This window comes from Vitis vinifera, chromosome 7 (assembly GCF_030704535.1).
Source record: "Vitis vinifera cultivar Pinot Noir 40024 chromosome 7, ASM3070453v1".
Classification (NCBI taxonomy): Eukaryota; Viridiplantae; Streptophyta; class Magnoliopsida; order Vitales; family Vitaceae; genus Vitis; species Vitis vinifera.
In genome coordinates, this window is record NC_081811.1 from 28,609,329 (window position 1) to 28,627,751 (window position 18,423).

Consider the following 18,423-nt stretch of genomic DNA (forward strand, 5'->3'; position numbering starts at 1 on the left):
GGCCTGGCTTTGACTTGGGCCAATTCCAATATATTGAAATTAGAACAGAGCCCAAGAATTAATACTTTGATGTTTTTTAATTAGTTTTGAAAAAACCATTGTCTTTTTAATGTGAACTTTTGGGAGTTAAGCAAGGGAACAATACAATTACTTGAGTCGGTGTATAACTAATTCAATAATCAAACTAAGTCAGTCGATTTTAATTAAATTAGAATCAATTATAAGTAATTTATTCATCAATTCAAACCAACCCGACTTAACAATTGAGTCTTCCTCCAAACCATAATTATCGGTAAATAAAAAATAAATTTAAAATCGATATATATATATACCTTAAACTTATTTTACTTATTTAACTAAATAATTTAAATATATATTTATTTATTACTAATTTTAATTATATTTAACTTTCTCTTTTAAGGTTCGTGGGCGTAATCACAATATCTCTTAAGATGCTAGAAGCTATAAAACAATCTTTTTTTTTTTTGGCTCAAAATCAGTCTTCAAATTCCAGATATTTTCCAACAATTTCCTGAAATTTTGAATTATTTCCATTGTCTTGTAGTACCATATGTATCTTATCTAGCCATGGCCACCCTCATGGGCTGCCACTTTAGCCTGCCCCCCTTCATTTTCCTGGGTCCATACTCTTTCTCAATAAGCCATCATCATCTTATGGTGCATATTGTTCTTCATTGCTACCCTCAGCATATGTCCCCTGGGCTCAAGAAAATCCAAACCAACTCTAAAAAAAAAAGGGTCCTTCTTTAGTAGCTTGTCATTCATTAGGTCAACTCCACTGCTCACAATTGCTATTGTTGAGTGAGGTCTACAAATTTTGTAGGTGGGTCAAGAGAATCGAACCAAGATTAACATCCTGTTTGCTAACCGTTTTTTAACTTACAAAACATGTTTACTATAAAAAATAGATAGGCTTTTCAAAATTTGTTTTATAAACAAGTTGTTTTTTAAAACAAATATGACGTGTTTTGAGTGATTTTTTTTATAGGGTATTCTGATTAATAATTGAAAAGATGAAAAATACTTTGAAAACTTAGCAAGTGTAGAAGTTTTTTTATTCATAGAAAATAGATAGGAAAATTTTGTTTTTTTAATATTTGAGTTTGCAAATAAAATTTTATTTTTTGAAAATAAGTGAAAACGGTTCTCCAAAAAAAACTCCATTTGAGAAATTAAATATGAAAAACGATTTTCTAGATTTATTATTTACAAAAGTAATCTACACTTATACATAATGTAAATATTTTTAAAGTATTTTTCATCTTTTTAATTATTATTTAGAACACTTTATAAGAGATGATTAAAAACATCTAAAATTTGTTAAAAGAAATAATTTATCTTGATAATAAATTATGAAAATACTACTTTTTATAAAAAATTTGTCAAAAGTGAAAATTGTTAAAGATAATTAGCAAATGTAGGCGAAAAAAATAAGACTTCAAGCCAAAAGAAGTGTCATTTTCTTGGCTTTTTACAAAATCACCCAAATAAGCATCAAATTGAGTTTAAAAAAAGACAAAAAAAAAAAAAAAATCTTTTTTTAAAAAGTCAATCCAAACAAAGCATATAAATTTATAAAAGATATACAAATGTATATAAATTCCAAGAATAATTGAAAGGCGCCAAATAAAACACGGTACATATCTAGGTAGGTAATAGATATGAAGTTGTTTTTAAAGCTTAGGATTTATATTGGCATTTTCTTTCCTTTCTAATGTCCACGTAATAATAAATTAATTCTAGATGGTATTTAGGCAACCTAAAAATTGTTTCAAGGCTCGGGATTTATATTTATTTTTATTTTTATATTTTTATAAAATCAATAAAATTAAATAATTTCCCCTCATTTGAAACCATTCATTCGTTCATTATATCTATGCCTAGCTTCGTCTTAGAATTTCTACATTCGCTGCATATATTAGACTAGACTCACATGGCTACTACTGTTTTACTACTTCCAAATGTATCTTGAAATTCATAGGGCATGTAATAATAGAACCCCAACTTGCCTTCCATGTGAACTTCCTGTTCCTCAAATAATTTTAGATACGGATCACCTCCAGAATGTCTCTGTCTGGGACAAAAATTGACAGCAATGTAATTATCATACAAAAACGAACCCGATTTCGGATCGGGTTGGTTTCGCATTGGACTGATTTGAATCCGATCCTGACTTGGGCCTGGGCCTGGGCCTGGGCCTGGGCTTGGACTTGGGCTTGGGCTTGGACTGTGACTTGGGCTTTCTCAGGAACACAGTAAAAAGGAGGGGTATGTTTGCATAAATTGAACTGAATTTCGTTGTGTTCCAATGAAGCCCACCATCATTACCTTTTATTACCAAATTACCCTCCAGATGAACCATGGTTAGCAGACAAAGTTTCAAAAGTGGATTGTCCTCGCTTTTTAAACAAAAACAATAGCACGTGAGGGCTACTAATCTCGAAATTAATCTTCATAAATTATTACTCATATAGTTCCAAATTTTTTTAAAATAAAATATTTAAAAGGGGTGTAAATTATTTTATTAAAAATATAAAAAGAAGGGTCATCCTCGAAAAGAAAGTGAAGACCGAGTAGAAGAGAGCTTTGTTCGATACACTCTCTGGTCATCGGAAAGCCACCACGTGGTCCCTCGTGACCCGCACGTCCAAACCCTGATTTCTAGGTCTACCACCATCCACCATTAAAGTTCTAAAACCCTACCATTTTCCATAATAATTTCTTCACAGTCTAATGTATATCCCACTCACACCCAAGTTTTCCCCCTCTCTACCCAAAATTGATTTGAGGCATGTTTTTTATTTTTTTCTGTTGATTTAATTAGAAGCGAGTGCTCAAAACTTAAGCTTTATTTCATTTAAGTGAAAGCTAAGATTTAGCCAGCTGGCACAAACCGAAGCGCTCACACCGGAGACTCGGTGTTTATAAGCACACCGAATCGAATCCGGAGGCGGTTATGAAAGCAGGGCGCGTGACGGTTAGGGACTAGTAAAAACCGAAGCGTGACTGCTTTGGAATTTTAAACACACATACACAAAAAAAAAAAAAAAAAAAAAAATCAATAATTCCAATTAATTAAGCATTAAAAAAAGGCGCGTAAATCGAGCGCGTGATTTAAAAAACTGGATAGTGTGCGATGCAGAGTTGTGAGAAACACAATAAAATAATAGGAAAAAAACAAAGTGTGGGTTTTTTTGTCGTGTAGCGATGGGTCCACTTCTGAGCTATCGCACGTGGGCAGATGCTGAGCTGCCCCGAGGGGAAGTTTTCAATTATTTCTTCTGCCCCACTTGCCCCCATACACTGCCCGTGCATTGTCCCCTGCCCGAGCCTTATCCGGTCAGGATCACACGTGTGCAGCGCCTCCATTGTGCTTGGCACGTGTCTTCTCTTTTTGCCCTTAATTTTTTAATTACTCCCCAGTGAACTCATTGTTCATTGAATTCCACCAAATAACATACTTGTAGTTGTAGGCCACACATGGACAGTTGGATTTTTGTAATATTTTAATGAAAAATATGCTCCTCTGTCTTTCACCAAGTATTTACTCACATTTAATAATAGATGGCACATGAATGTGAATATTTAATGATGCTTGTAAGATTATTTTCAACTCTAGTGATGGTCAACTTTGGGATGGTAGAGAAATCCACGTCAGCTCTCACATGTACTCTTTTCTTTTTCTTTTTTTTTTGACATTATGTACAATTTTATTGAAAGAGGATTTGAATGTCCTTTTCTTTACTTTTGAAGAGGTTAAAATATTTGATATGAATGTGTTTTCTAAAAAAATCATTTGATTGAAAAAAATAAAAAGGAGTCTAATAAAAACACATGCAATTGATGGTAGGAGTGACCATACTTTGGACTGAATTAGAAACTATGAATGTGTACTTTATTATTTTAATAGTTGATCATATTATAATTTTTTTTAATACTATGATCATATTATTTATTTTAGTAATTAATTTTTTTTAGAAGAGTTCATACTAAGGTTTTTCGGATTTTAGTTATAAGCATAATGTCGAAGTATGAAACCACTAGTTTTAAGCTTAAAAAGGGATCACCCAAATGATAGTGATATTGAACATGAGAAATGATATCATATGTTGTCATAATTCATCTCATTTTCTTTTTAAATACTCATTGTTACGGGTAAATGTAATTTTATTTTATTTTATTTTTAGTAATTACACTATTCTAAATAATAAGAATTTTTTTTTTTTACAAATACAAAAGTGAAAAGTTTTCAGAAAGTAATCAAATTAGCTGATTTATGGTATGGGAGTGGGGGAGTGCTTGGCTTTCCCAAGAATGTGAGTGGGACCCACGGGCGTCTCACGTCGATATTTTTTATTTCTTTCTTTCATAAAAGTTAGGCCCACGATGACGTGGCAGCCGGTGAAGAAAGCAGGACCTCATCTGGAATGGAGGCTGTCTTACGTACGCGTGGGTGCGCAGTACGCCTACATTCACGACGGAAACTTGGGCGCGTGGGCCCCACGCACCCCAAAACGGGCACCGATCCCGTACGACCTGGCCCATGTCACCAGTGGAAGGACCTCCCTCAACCACCTGTGACTGCTTTTTACGACAATGACAACCACTGGCCGTACACGTGGATAAACATTTCACCCAAATTAAAAAAAAAACAAACAAAAAAACGCACTGTCACCACCACCATCTCCCATTCATTAAACCTGGATTTTGAAAAAAACCCACACTGCAAGCTGTCATTGATCCATCCCTAGATTTTTTTTCCCATTTTTTATTGAATATCCTACGTGTAAGAAAAAATAAATTTATTTTATAGATCCGGTTTTTCATGTATTATTAAATTAATTAAATCTAATTATAAAAAATTTCCCTTAATTATATTGATTCCTACATATTATTATTACAATATATATATTTTCGTCATGTGCCGTTAATTAAATATAATTACTAAAAAAATGAGCTATAGTTATAATTTATCAAATAAAAAATGATCGTTGATTTTAATAAAATTTATATATTACAATTCTATGATCATGCGGATAGGTACCAAAAAAATTATTTTGGACCATCGGATATGCTTAGATGGGATTTGACTATTTGTTTTAATAGGTTTTATTTAATATTTTATTATAATTTGTACGTATGTTAATATAAATATATGAGGTCGAAAAGTTATTTTTCTGTAATTTATATAAATATTTATAAAATAGAGGTATGAAAAAATAAAATAAATAAAAGAGGATAAGGTGGAGAAAGAGTACGAAGGAGGGGGGTTTGAAGGGAAGGCTTGCTAAGGAAACTAGAGTGTTTAAGGTCAATTAAGGAGGGACCAGAAAGCCACCGCAGTGTATTACGGAAGGCGACGTTGTAGGGTAGCCCCTCAGACAATAACAGGGAGAGCATTGGCCCATGTGTTACCCACCCTGCGCGTATTAGCGATAGCTGCCACTCAGAGTTTTTGCACCACAAAATTAATTATTATTTCAAAATATTATAATTAAATAATTAGCCAATAAATAGTAAATAATTGATAGCTGCTTGCTTCATCTTTCCACTGTTCCCATCATCTTCGACGATGGGATAAACAGACAAGCTTCATTTATTTCTTAAGCTATGTTGGTTACGAAAAGCTATAAAAAAAATACTATTTTTTTTTCTTTTAATGTTTATTTTTAGTATAAAAGATAAAATTAAAAAAAAATTAAAATTATTAACAAGCTTATATATATTTAAATTATTTAATATTTATATAAAAAAAATAATATATAAAAATAATTTATTAATTTAAAATTTTTTATTTTCCTTCATTTTTTTTATTTTATTTTTTTCACATTTTTCTTCAAATTTTGTGGAAACAAACATAGCCTTAAGAAAAATGGGGAAAAAATGAGCAAAAAATTTTAAAAATAATTTATATCTCTTTTGAATTTAAGAAAAATAAATTTTTGAAAATTTTTTTGATTATGTTTAGTTCCTGAAAAGTATTAGGAAAAAAAATATTAAGAAAAATAATTTTTTTCATATATTTGATTTTGTTAAGAAATATAGAAAAGAAAGTCAAATATAATTAAAATTATTAAAAAAAATTAAATTTTTAATCTTTATATAAAAAAAAGTTAAATAAAAAATAAAATAAAATAATATATCAAAATAATTTATAAACTTTAAATTTATTTTTTATTTTTTCTCTCAATTTGGTTTTCCTTTGCATTTCCTTCAACATTTGTACCAACCAAACATAGCCTTCCATACATGTCATGAACAAAAACATAAAGATTAGTTAAAAAAATTAAAAAAGGAGTAATAATGACTGGCCGTGCCCAAAAAGTTCATCAAATTCATACAATAAATAAATATTAAATTTTGATTTGATTTTTGAGATCACACCGTCTTAAATAGGTTCCCATAAATATAGCCGTACAGTCTTTGTACATGTTGTCCTCCTTCATTTGTTTGGCTTAACTGCCTCCACTCAACTTTGAATCTTTAGATCATTCAAAAAAAGAGAGGTTGTTCTTTTTCTCCCTTTTTCTTTCTCCTTTTCTTCCTTGCCAACCAAGCTAAATCAATCCCAAATTAATATAATCACAAAATCATCTCATAATCAATGAAATTATATATGATTTTTGTCTTGACTTGTCACATGTCATGGGTTACAACTTGATTTAAAACCCTGAACAACTTTTTAATTATATAGTCTATGATTAAATTAGGGTCAAAGCGATTTCGGTGTATGATTGAGTACATCGAGTACCCTAAATTTTAATTTGGTTGCCAACTAATATGCTAGCGATGTCATGCAATAGTTGATTTGATCAGAGTTTGAAAATGATTATCTAATATTTAATTAGCATCGAAACGTAAAATTGTCGTGTTAATTAACTATTGTAATTAATTATTATAAAAATCTTAAATAATAAATAACTATTGAAAATTATTCATCATATAATATTTTTATCAAATTAAAAATATTTATATAAGTTATGTTTGGTTCTGAAGGAGAAAAATAAAAAATTAAGTCATTAAATTATTTTTACACATCATTTTAAACTTATTTTACTTATTTTAAATTTTTAATTAATTAATTTGAAAATAGTTAAATATATAATTAATTTTAATTATATTTTATTTTTTAAAATATTTTTTATAATATAAGAAAATTATTTTCTTTATTTTTATTTTTATTTTTAATGGTAATCCAAACACATTAACAAATCAGAGATGAGACGAAATGAATTTCTCCTCATTTCTCATAAAAAAAAAAGAAGGAAACATTGAAAGCCTCTTCATGATTACTAACAAGTTTAGCAAGAAAATGGAGAAAAAAATGAGGGAGGAAAGAAAGAAAATATATAAAAACCAAAGCAATTGGGAGAAGAAAGGGCCAAAAGAACCCACCACTTAGTCACCATCACTGAGGCACAGATCCACCCAGCCAGCACCCTTTTAAGGATTAGATTGCTGTGAATCCCATGTTCTCTCTTTCAGAGAACACTCAGAATTCAAACCAGGATTCACACAAGTATAACAAACTCCATGAAACTAAAAATATATATAGAGAGAGAAAGAGGGAGGTGGATGAATGTACAGAGATTGATACCAAAGTTAAAACAACCTTTTATGTATAAATAACAAAGATTTCAGAGAGATACATGATGATACGTACATTAATGGGTAGAGATACAGTGGCAGTTTTATACCATTTTCAAGTGGGAAAAGATGAGGGAAAATCTTTTTCCTTTTTTTTTTTTTGGGAGCTGAATGAATCATCATCCACTTCTTCTTTCAGCTTTGGAGTTTTTTGTTTTTGTTGTTGCTGTTGGGTTGGTTGGTCTCTTCTTGTTTGGTTTCAAAGAATTCCCAAGAAAATTGACTGAAGTTTCCCTGCTACTGCTTGCTGAATTCCGGGACTTCTTTTATGCTCATTTCTACCATTTCCACTGCACTGAAGCCTCCATCCTCGGTGGCTATGGTTGATGCAGAGTCCAGCCCAGACCCTGCTTGGATCTCCTTGAACATCGCCATGACTTGAATCATGGTGGGCCGCCGCCATGGCCGATCGTCCAAACAGGCACACGCTACCTTTAAGTGTTGCAAGAGCTCAATCTCCAGGTTGGGGTCCTCCTTCATGAGCTCAGGATCGAATACATCGCTTATTCTCAGTTTGGCATGCTGCTTCACCCACCCCACAAGGTTGTTATCCCCAAAATCAGCTGAATCTGTTGGTTGCTTCCCTGTTAGAAGCTCTAGCAGAACTACTCCATAACTGTAGACATCGCCTTTTGTAGAACATCTAAAGCTCTGGTAGTACTCGGGAGGGACATAGCCGGGGGTGCCTGCAAGCGTGCTGACACTCAAATGGGTGTCCATTGCGCTCATTAGCCTAGCCATTCCGAAGTCAGAGACTCTGGCTTCAAAGTTTTCATCAAGCAGGACGTTGCTCGATTTCATGTCGCGGTGGATGATGTGGGGGATGCAGTTATGGTGGAGGAAGGCTAATCCCCTTGCAGCTCCAATGGCAATCTTCCTCCTAGCTGCCCAATTCAGCTTGATCCCAGCCTTTTTCCGGTCATGTAGGATGTCTTCCAGGCTTCCAAACCTCATGTATTCATACACCAAGAGCCGTTCCTCCCCCACCTTGCAGTAGCCCAAGAGAGGGACGAGGTTTCGGTGCTTGATTTTCCCAATGGTTTCCATTTCAGCCGTGAATTCCCGGTCCCCCTGTCCGCTTATATGTATCAGCTTCTTGATGGCTACTATGCTTCCATCTTTCAGCTGAGCTCTGTACACATCGCCAAAGCCACCAGAGCCAATAAGGCTGTCATTGTGGAAGCCATTGGTGGCTTCAAGAAGATCAGCAAAGGTGAGCTTCCGAAGGGGTTTTTCAAATGTGGCTAGGTTGATGCTCAATGCTTCCCGGGCGCCAGTTAGCTTCCAGCTAACATTTGCAGTGCCCGAATGGGAATTACTATCAATATAAACGTCAAGAGTAGAATCCTTCTTTTTCCTCCTTTTTCTCGTCTCAATGGCAACTATGATCAAACCAAATATGCAAAACAGGGAGAACAATAAGCCCATGGCCACACTCCCCACAAGGGATGCTTGTCTCCGATGAGATTTCTGATGCTGGGTACTTGAAATCGAGTTGGGACCTCCCCCACAGGGGGAAAGGGGAAACCCACAGAGGCCAGAATTGTTAGCGAAGCTCAAATTCGGAAACGTTAAGAATTGACCTGATTGAGGAATCGTCCCAGATAGATTGTTGTTAGACAGATCAATGTCATTCAGCATGGAAAGGCCAGACAGAGATTGTGGAATTGTCCCTTGAAGCCTATTGTAGGAGAAATCAAGAATATTAACATTCTTCAAGCCTCCAAGCTCCACAGGAATGGCACCAGAGAGATTGTTATGAGCCAAATTCAGAATATACAGATAATAAGGAGTCCCCAACTCCTTTGGAATGCTACCTCCCAACATGTTATATGAAAGGTCCAGAAAAATCAAAGACCCGTTATGATTGAATGTGGGATTTGTCCTACCCTTGTAGACTCTAGTGAAGTTGCATGGATTCCTAGTCGAAATACGGTCCATCTCCTCCTCTCTGATTCCCCCATACTCCAGCAAATTCCCAGCTCCATGGCACTCCTTACTCCCATCATTCCTAATATACACATAGCTCTTCCCTGTCACCAGCCCAACAGCGATATTACCAGACTGTTTGAACAGGGCGGGCGGGATGGTGCCAGTCAAGTGATTAGTATTGAGATCCAACCATATCAAACTGCGACAATCCCCAAGCTCCGGCGGAATGCTACCGTAGAATGAATTGTTCCCGAGCTTGAGGATGGCAAGATTGGATAGCTTACCGATCCACCCGGGAATCTCACCACTCAACCTGTTGTTTGAAAGGGAGATCCAATTCAAATTGGTGCAGTTGCTAAGGCCGTCAGGGATGGGGCCGGTCAATTCGTTAAAGTCTAGAATCAGATTCTCGAGGGTTTTGAGGTTCATGAGCTCCTCTGGGATCTGTCCATGGAGCTGATTCAGCCACAGCATCAAATGCTGGAGCTTAGTTAAGGAGCCCAGGCTGGAGGGGATCGTCCCTGTGAGGTAATTGAAGCTGAGATCAAGGGAGACCAGCTGAGAACAGTTGCTCAGAGCCTCTGGTATACGACCAGTGAACAAATTGTTCTGAAGATGAAGCTCCTTCAGGCTGTTCCTGGGATCTCCACACAGTCCGGAAGGGATCAAACCCGAAAAATTGTTGGAACTCACATCCAAAGTCTCCAAATTCATCAACTTGGACAGAGATTCCGGCAAAGAACCGACAAAATTGTTGTAAGACAAAGAGAGCTTCCTCAAATTGGTCCATTTCAAAAGAGTATCAATCGGCAAAACGCCGGAGAAGTTGTTTCTAGATATATCAATGGATACCAGAGAAGAACACGACTGGAAGTTGCTCGGGACCGTACCGGAGAGGTTGTTGGAGGAGAGGTTGAGCTCGAGGAGAGTGGGACAGGCGTCGGCAAGAAGCAGAGGTATGCCACCCTGGAAATCGTTGCCGGAGAGATAAACGTACTCCAAATTAGCAGTGGGCAGCGCCGGAATCGCGCCGGTGAAGTGGTTGCTGGAGAGATTGAGGTGGTTGAGCTGCTGACAGTACGCGAGCTGGTTCTTAATCTCGCCGGAAAATTTATTGGCGGAGAGATCCAGATAGTTGAGAGCGGAGCAACGACCCAGCGATGGAAACGCAGAGAAATTATTGAAAGAAACGTCCAAATACTCCAAATTTCCACACCCAGAGAGTGGTATACTTCCATTGGCGTTGTTCCCCTTCAAGGCCAAGCTTTTCAGCTGACGACACCCGCCGGATAAAATCCACCCCACCACATTCTCGCCGGATATACGGTTGTTCGACAGGTCCAGCACCTCCAAACCGGTGAACACCCCGCCGGAATCCCGCCTTCCGGCGGTGAACTCCAGATTGTTCCTGGACAGGTTCAGAGACTTCAAAGAAGAGCACGACACCAGATTTTCCAAATCCGAGATCGACCCAGATACGGTGTTGTTGGCAAGATCCAGGGAGCTCAGCAACGCGCCGCAACGAGACCCGGAAACCGACGAGACAGCTCCAGTGAGGTTGGTGGATTGCAGAGAGAGAAACTCCAACCGGTCAATCCCCATGAGGAATGTAGCCACGTATCGAAGCTCCGCATTCAACTCCACGCTGGTGAGATCCAGAGACGATACTCGCCCGCCCTTGCACGTAACTCCAGTGAAGTAACATGGGTCTCTGCCCTCCTCCCAGTTCTGAAGCACACCAGGATTGGGCAGCGACCTCTTGAAGCTCAACAACAGCGTCGCATCCTTGGAAACCGCCGCTAAAGCCACACACAAAAAACTCATGAACAAAAACAAGAAAAACAAGTAGGTCTGAGAGTAAGAGCGAGAAAAAGCTTTCATCTTGGGTCCTCTGAAACCGGTGCTTTCTAGGGTTTTAGTTTCATGGGTTACACCATTAGGGAGAGAGAGAAAGACAGAAACAGAGAGAAGTGAGGACTGGTTTTAGAGAGAGAAAGTGTAGGGAGAGGGAGAGAGAGTCAAAAGACGGATTAGGGAAGGTGGGAAGGGTATTTATCTAGTGGACACAGCTGTAGCTCACATGCCATGTGACCCTCCTGCTCCTCCTCCCTTCCCCTCCTCCTCCTCCTCCCCCAAAAAACTCTTTTTTTTTTCTTTTTTTATAAATAATAATAATAGTTATTATTTTATACTTTACACCCCTCAAAATAAAAATAAAAATAAAAATATAATAAAAGGAGTTTGTCTCTCTAGCTTTAGGCGTACGTGTGATTAACGATTGATCCATCACTGTCAATTAATGGGAGATTCCTCCTCTTTAATTAATTCACCTTTCTCCTCCTCCTCTTATAATAATGGTAATACTAATGATCTAATGAAATTAATAAAGATTTGCATGCAAAGCTACTTTTGGAGAAAAGACCGTGAAACCCCTGCCACCTTGGAGCCATGCAATTACGTATTTTTTTATTTCGTTAAATTTCTTTTTATATTCAAGTATTTCTTGAGATAATTTTTTTAGTGAGAAGTTCTAAATAAGAAATAGTTTCTAACATACTATATTAAAATAAATAAAATATGTATATTTAACATTTTTTTAAAGTAAATAAATATTGAGAAATATTTTTAAAAATAAGTTGTTCAATAATTATTATTTTTCAGGAAAATAAAATCATTACTGTATTTGTTTTATATATATAGAGAGAGAGAGAAATGTATAATTTTAACCAAATTATATTTATTTTTCTATTTTTTTTTAACAATATAAAGTAATACTAACTCTTATATAAATTTTGTTCTTAAATATTACAAATATTTTCTTGAATGCATTTGACACTATTTTTAGAATGTTTTTTTAAATATTTTTAATAAAAATATTTTAGGAGAATCGTCTATCAAGTGTTTATATATAAAATATTAAAAATATTTTTAAAAAATTTTCAAACAACTAATTTAAAAAAAAAAACTTTTTACCACTTCATAAAATTACTACTAATATTTTTATAGTCATTTTATGAAGTGTTTTAATCTTTTTAATACTTAAAAAAGTTAAAAACAATTACTAAAAACACTAATAATAAAATTTTTAAAAAATAGAATTTTTGTGCATAAGAGTTGTTATTAAGTTTTTTAAAGTAAAAGGTCAAGAGGTTTATACGAATCACAAATGAATGAGTAAATATTTATTTGGATATATTTTTTTATTTTTAAAGGTAATTAATGATCATAGCTTTTACTAAGATGTAAGTAGATTTGAAGACAAATATGAAGTATTATGAAAAAATTAAGATTTATTTGGGAACTATTTTTTATAAAGTTCTCCAAAATAAAAAAAAAAATACAAAAAAACATGTTTGATAATCTGTTTTATGTTCTAAATAACAATAACAGAGTGTTTTCAAATAATTTATTTTTATTTTCTATTATTTTCACTTGATTTTTTATGATGATTAAAAATAATACATTAGATTTAAAATTATTTTAAAAATATATTCAAAAATACTAAAAATAAAATAAAAATATTTTAGGTTTTTAAATAGATTTTTATTCTATATAAATTATAAAATAATTTTTAAAAACTATTTTTTAAAATATTTTAGAATAATTTATATATTCTATTTTTAATATATATATATATATATATATATATATATATATATATAAAAGATTAGCTTGATAAATAGATATATGGGTAATAATAATTTACGGTTTACTATCAACACCATTCTCACACTGAACGAGTGTGCAATACAAGCGCCAACGCACTACCTCCCAAAGTGGTAATGAATGCCCCCAGATCAAGAAACAATTCTACTTCTATCTAATTCGACACTAGAAGGTCACTGTCCTCCTCAATAATTGGTGCGTGCACAGACGCTCCGCGAGACGCAAACTCGCCTACAATTTCTTATAAATACAGTGTACGACTCGTTAGACCTTGACAGTAACGTACTGTACCAAGTGCCCCATAGCCCTTCAATCCTGACCGTTCATTTCGTTTAACGGTCAGGATCCAACAGCAAGTAACCAAAGCGACTGTACTTAAGCGTAGAGAACAGTGCTTCTGTATCTAGCAGTAAATCTAGTACATTGATACTTGAAATTCCGTAAACACCCCTCCCACACAGTACCCAGGGGAAACTATGAGGGGTAGTTTAGTAAGTTCAAGTACTCAGGTGGTTTTCTGTATGACGTGGAAAAACAGTTTTTAACTGCGGTCGGGGGTTGAAATTTATGGGGTAATTCCGTCATTTCTCATGGCTTTGTCAGGGAGTGGATCGTAATCTTGACATTTAGCGAAGAAAAAGCTCGCATGTTTTTTAGGATAAGAGCTGTCATCCTTTAACCAACTTCAGAAGTGTTTGGTAACAGTTATCTACAAGTACAAGGAGTGTTTGGAAACAGTGTTTTACATGTACCCAAGGAGTGCTCGTCACATCCTTTCTGAATCACATTCAACACTTCTTTTCTTTTCACTTTTTATTATATAGAAGAAATTTTATTTTTTTACTTCAATTTCTATATGTTATTTTTTTATTCACTTTTTATTTCAATAATCCAAAATATGATTTTGATGTTTTTGTCATCTTTTGTATACCATACACGAATAAATTTTTTTGATAAGTTTAATGATTTAATCTCAACAAATAATTTTGAAAAACCCATAAAAATGTTGGATTGATTTGATAAATTTTATCAACATCTAGTGATCAAATTAGAACTAATTAAATCTTAAATAAAAGAAAATTCTTGAATTTATTTATTTTTTAAATATTTTTTCAAGTTTTTAAAAAAGAAATTAAAATTATTAAAAAAAACTTTTATATTTTTATATAGATAATTAGATATGGAGGGGCAAGGAATAAGGTAAAAAGACTAGTATTTTACCATTATAAAAAACTTTTATAGAGAAAACTATTTTATGAGATTGTTTTAAAAATATTATCAAATAAACTTTAATATTAAAAGAATTAAGTTAAATATAAGTCAAATATGATTAAAATTACGTAAGAACTTATTTATCTTCACTTACTTAAAGATAATTTGTTAATGTCTTTAAAAAGTATTTTTGAAGAAAAACGAATATTTTATAAAAATTTAAAAATCGTTTTATAATATTTTGATTAAAAAATTTGGATAGAATCACTCATATCAAGTTCAATGAGCATGTATAATTGATATATTTTCAATTTGTTTTTAAATATATTTGTATATTTAATGCTTTTTATATTATATTTTATATTTTTATAATTAATTTTTAAATAATTATTACAAAACAAGTAAAAATAATTGAAATGTGTTATATCATACTTTTTTTTTTAATGTCTTTAAGAGTGAAAAATAAGGATTTGTTTAGTAACTATTTTTAAAAATAGTTATAAAAAATGATTTTAAAAAAACTGTTATCTAATATTTTATAAAACAAAAGTTTATTTTTAATATTTTAAACATATTTTAAAAATAATTTTTGTATTTAATATTTTATTTTTAATCATTTTATATATTTATGTAATTATTTTTTAAAATGTTTTTTAGAAAATAAGTGAAAATAATAGAAAATAAATAAAATATGTTATTTAAAATCAGTTATTTTTTATTTTTAGAAATATAAAACAAAAAATATATTTTTATTTTTAAATGTATTTTTATTTGGGAAAATTATGCTCTGAATCCAATTGAGTAAAAAAATTGGTTTTTAAGTCCATAAAACCTACCCATTTAAGCTAAAAACCCAATGAAAGCATGAAAATTAATAAGAAGGATATGAACTTCAATATTTCCCGAAATGTCATTTGCTGAATATGAAAAAAAAAAAAAACATAAAATCCTAACTGAAAATCATATTAGAAACTTTTTTTTTTTAAATAAAAAATGAAAATAGAACTCATAAAAATAAAAATTGAATTTTTTTTAAATAAAAGTAGTAAAAAAATAGAATAAAATTGAAAAGGAATATATATATATATATATATAATTGAATTTCCTTTTCTAATAAATTGAGTTTTTCTTTTAATAAATTATTATTTTTAAATAATTTTTTTTTTAGAATTTGAAATCACATTTTTTAAAATAAATTTGAAGTTTTTTTTTCTCTTAATTTTTTTATAATAAATTTAAAATATTTTTTAGGATAAAACGGGGATAATTTTTTTAAAAATAAATTGTAATGTTTTTCTAAATAACTTTGAGAGTTTTCTTTTAAAACATAAATTATTTTGTTTTATACAAATATTTTCTAATTCAAATAGAAATTAGTTTTTATAAAAAAAAAACAAAATTTAAAAGATATTTTATAAATAACATTTTTTTCTATTTAATCAAATAAAAAATTATAATATTTTCCAAATCATTGCCACATATACAACCAGCTAACTTTAAAAAAAAAATAAAAAATGACGTGTCATCTTTATTTTTATTCCTTAACATTTCATATCCTTCGGGTCTATTATTATGCCACTTACATGGACTAATGAAGATTAATTTCAAGCCCAATTGCGTCCAAAGAACAATTTTCCTTTTTTCTTTTTTTTGGTTTTGGAAACAGAGTTATCGAAAACTTGGACGAAACAGTTCAACTTGTTTTCACGTGCTTTGACCCAAAATAATGCTTTTTAAAAAAAAATTCCAAAAAATAAAGTGGTTTTGAAAATAATGCCCGATCTAATGCGTCTGTGTCACATAAGCCGCCACGTCATAAAACCGTAGTTGGTGACTACGGTTTTATTTTTCTAAAGTGTTTAGAAACCGTAGTTACCAACCACGGTTTTAACTTTTAAGTTTAAAGCCGTAGTTGGTGACTACGGCTTTGACATTTTTTTAAAATGGTCAAAGCCGTAGTCACCAATTGCGGTTTTAACTTTATATATATTTATATATAACTTTAATTTTTTTAATAAAAATATTATATTATTTTGATTTTAAATATACTTATTTTATTATTTTAAAAATTATAATATACGAAATTAAATAATTGATATTTTTAATTTGATATAAAAATATATTTTTGAATTTTATTAAAATAATAAGCACTATATTTAATATAAATATAATTAATTAATTAAAATAAAATATAATAAATTATATTTATTTAAAATAAATAAATTATAAATGCCTATTTAGAAAAATAAAAAAGTAATATAAATTATTATATTAATTAATAATTTTTTATATATTATATATAAGTGGTATATAATACCTCTCTCTCACACACATATAAAAGTCTAATTTAAGTTTAAAATTTATCACATTTTTATTTAAATATATAAATAAATTTTATTAAAACATTTTGACACTATATTTAATATAAATATAATTATTTAATTAAAATTAAATATAAATAAAATATAATAAATTATGTTTATTTAAAATAAATAAATTATAAATGCGGAGAAAAAAATAATATAAATTATTATATTAATTAATAATTTTTTTATATATTATATGTAAATAGTATATAATATCGCCGGAAGATGGGCAACTAAGTCTCCCATGTAAGGCTCCCATAAAACCTATTAAAATCAACATTTGAGATTAATACTGAGTACAGGTTTAAATGGTTAACAATAGCACATTACATTTTATATGTACCTGGTCATGGGTCTGTGCATCTAACTGGTCTCGATAAAATATATAAAAAAATTATTAATTAATATAATAATTTATATTATTTTTTTCTCTAAATAGGCATTTTTAATTTATTTATTTTAAATAAACATAATTTATTATATTTTATTTATATTTAATTTTAATTAAATAATTATATTTATATTAAATATAGTGTCAAATGTTTTAATAAAATTTATTTATATATTTAAATAAAAATGTGATAAATTTTAAACTTAAATTAAACTTTTATATGTGTGTGTGAGAGGTATTATATACCACTTATATATAATATATAAAAAATTATTAATTAATATAATAATTTATATTACTTTTTTATTTTTCTAAATAGGCATTTATAATTTATTTATTTTAAATAAATATAATTTATTATATTTTATTTTAATTAATTAATTATATTTATATTAAATATAGTGCCTATTATTTTAATAAAATTCAAAAATATATTTTTATATCAAATTAAAAATATCAATTATTTAATTTCGTATATTATAATTTTTAAAATAACGAAATAAGTATATTTAAAATCAAAATAATATAATATTTTTATTAAAAAATTAAAGTTATATATAAATATATATAAAGTTAAAACCGCAGTTGGTGACTACGGCTTTGACCATTTTAAAAAAAAGTCAAAGCCGTAGTCACCAACTGCGGCTTTGACCATTTTAAAAAAAAGTCAAAGCCGTAGTCACCAACTACGGCTTTAAACTTAAAAGTTAAAACCGTGGTTAGTAACTACGGTTTCTAAACACTTCAGAAAAATAAAACCGTAGTCACCAACTACGGTTTTATGACGTGGCGGCTTATGTGGCACAAACGCATTACATCGGGCATTATTTTAAAAACCACTTTATTTTTTGGAATTTTTTTTTAAAAAGCATTATTTTGGGTCAAAGCTCTGTTTTCACGGTAAAAACTGTTCTCGAAACCGTTACGGGAGTAAATTTTTAAAAAATAAAATCAAATTCAATTGTGCGCGTACAAACAACCAAACTCGCCTGCCACTTCCGCCAACAAACCCTCCCGCCAAATATCTCACACGCGCCAGCAGGAAAAGCGAGTACAAAACCCAAATTTTCACCCGCGCAGTCACTCGCGATTTTGAAATTATGTCTTGATATTATGCCACGTGGAGGATAATAATTAAAAATATATATGTAATCAGGTGGGTAGTTTCCTTCTTTTTCCTTCTCAGCC

General features: G+C 31.1%; 1 protein-coding gene across 1 annotated transcript; it reads right to left on the reverse strand.

The window, feature by feature from the left end:
• Nucleotides 1-7,611: 7,611 nt before the first annotated feature.
• LOC100252647 (systemin receptor SR160) lies at nt 7,612-11,754 on the reverse strand. Its single transcript, XM_002278899.5, has one exon. It carries the CDS (start codon nt 11,479-11,481, stop codon nt 7,906-7,908), a length of 3,576 nt encoding a protein of 1,191 aa, XP_002278935.2. The 5' UTR covers nt 11,482-11,754; the 3' UTR covers nt 7,612-7,905.
• Between the last annotated feature and the right edge of the window lie 6,669 nt (nt 11,755-18,423).

Bases quoted from the DNA above. Each gene is read 5' to 3' on its own strand.
- LOC100252647 (XM_002278899.5), bottom strand. From the start codon at position 11,481: ATGAAAGCTTTTTCTCGCTCTTACTCTCAGACCTACTTGTTTTTCTTG.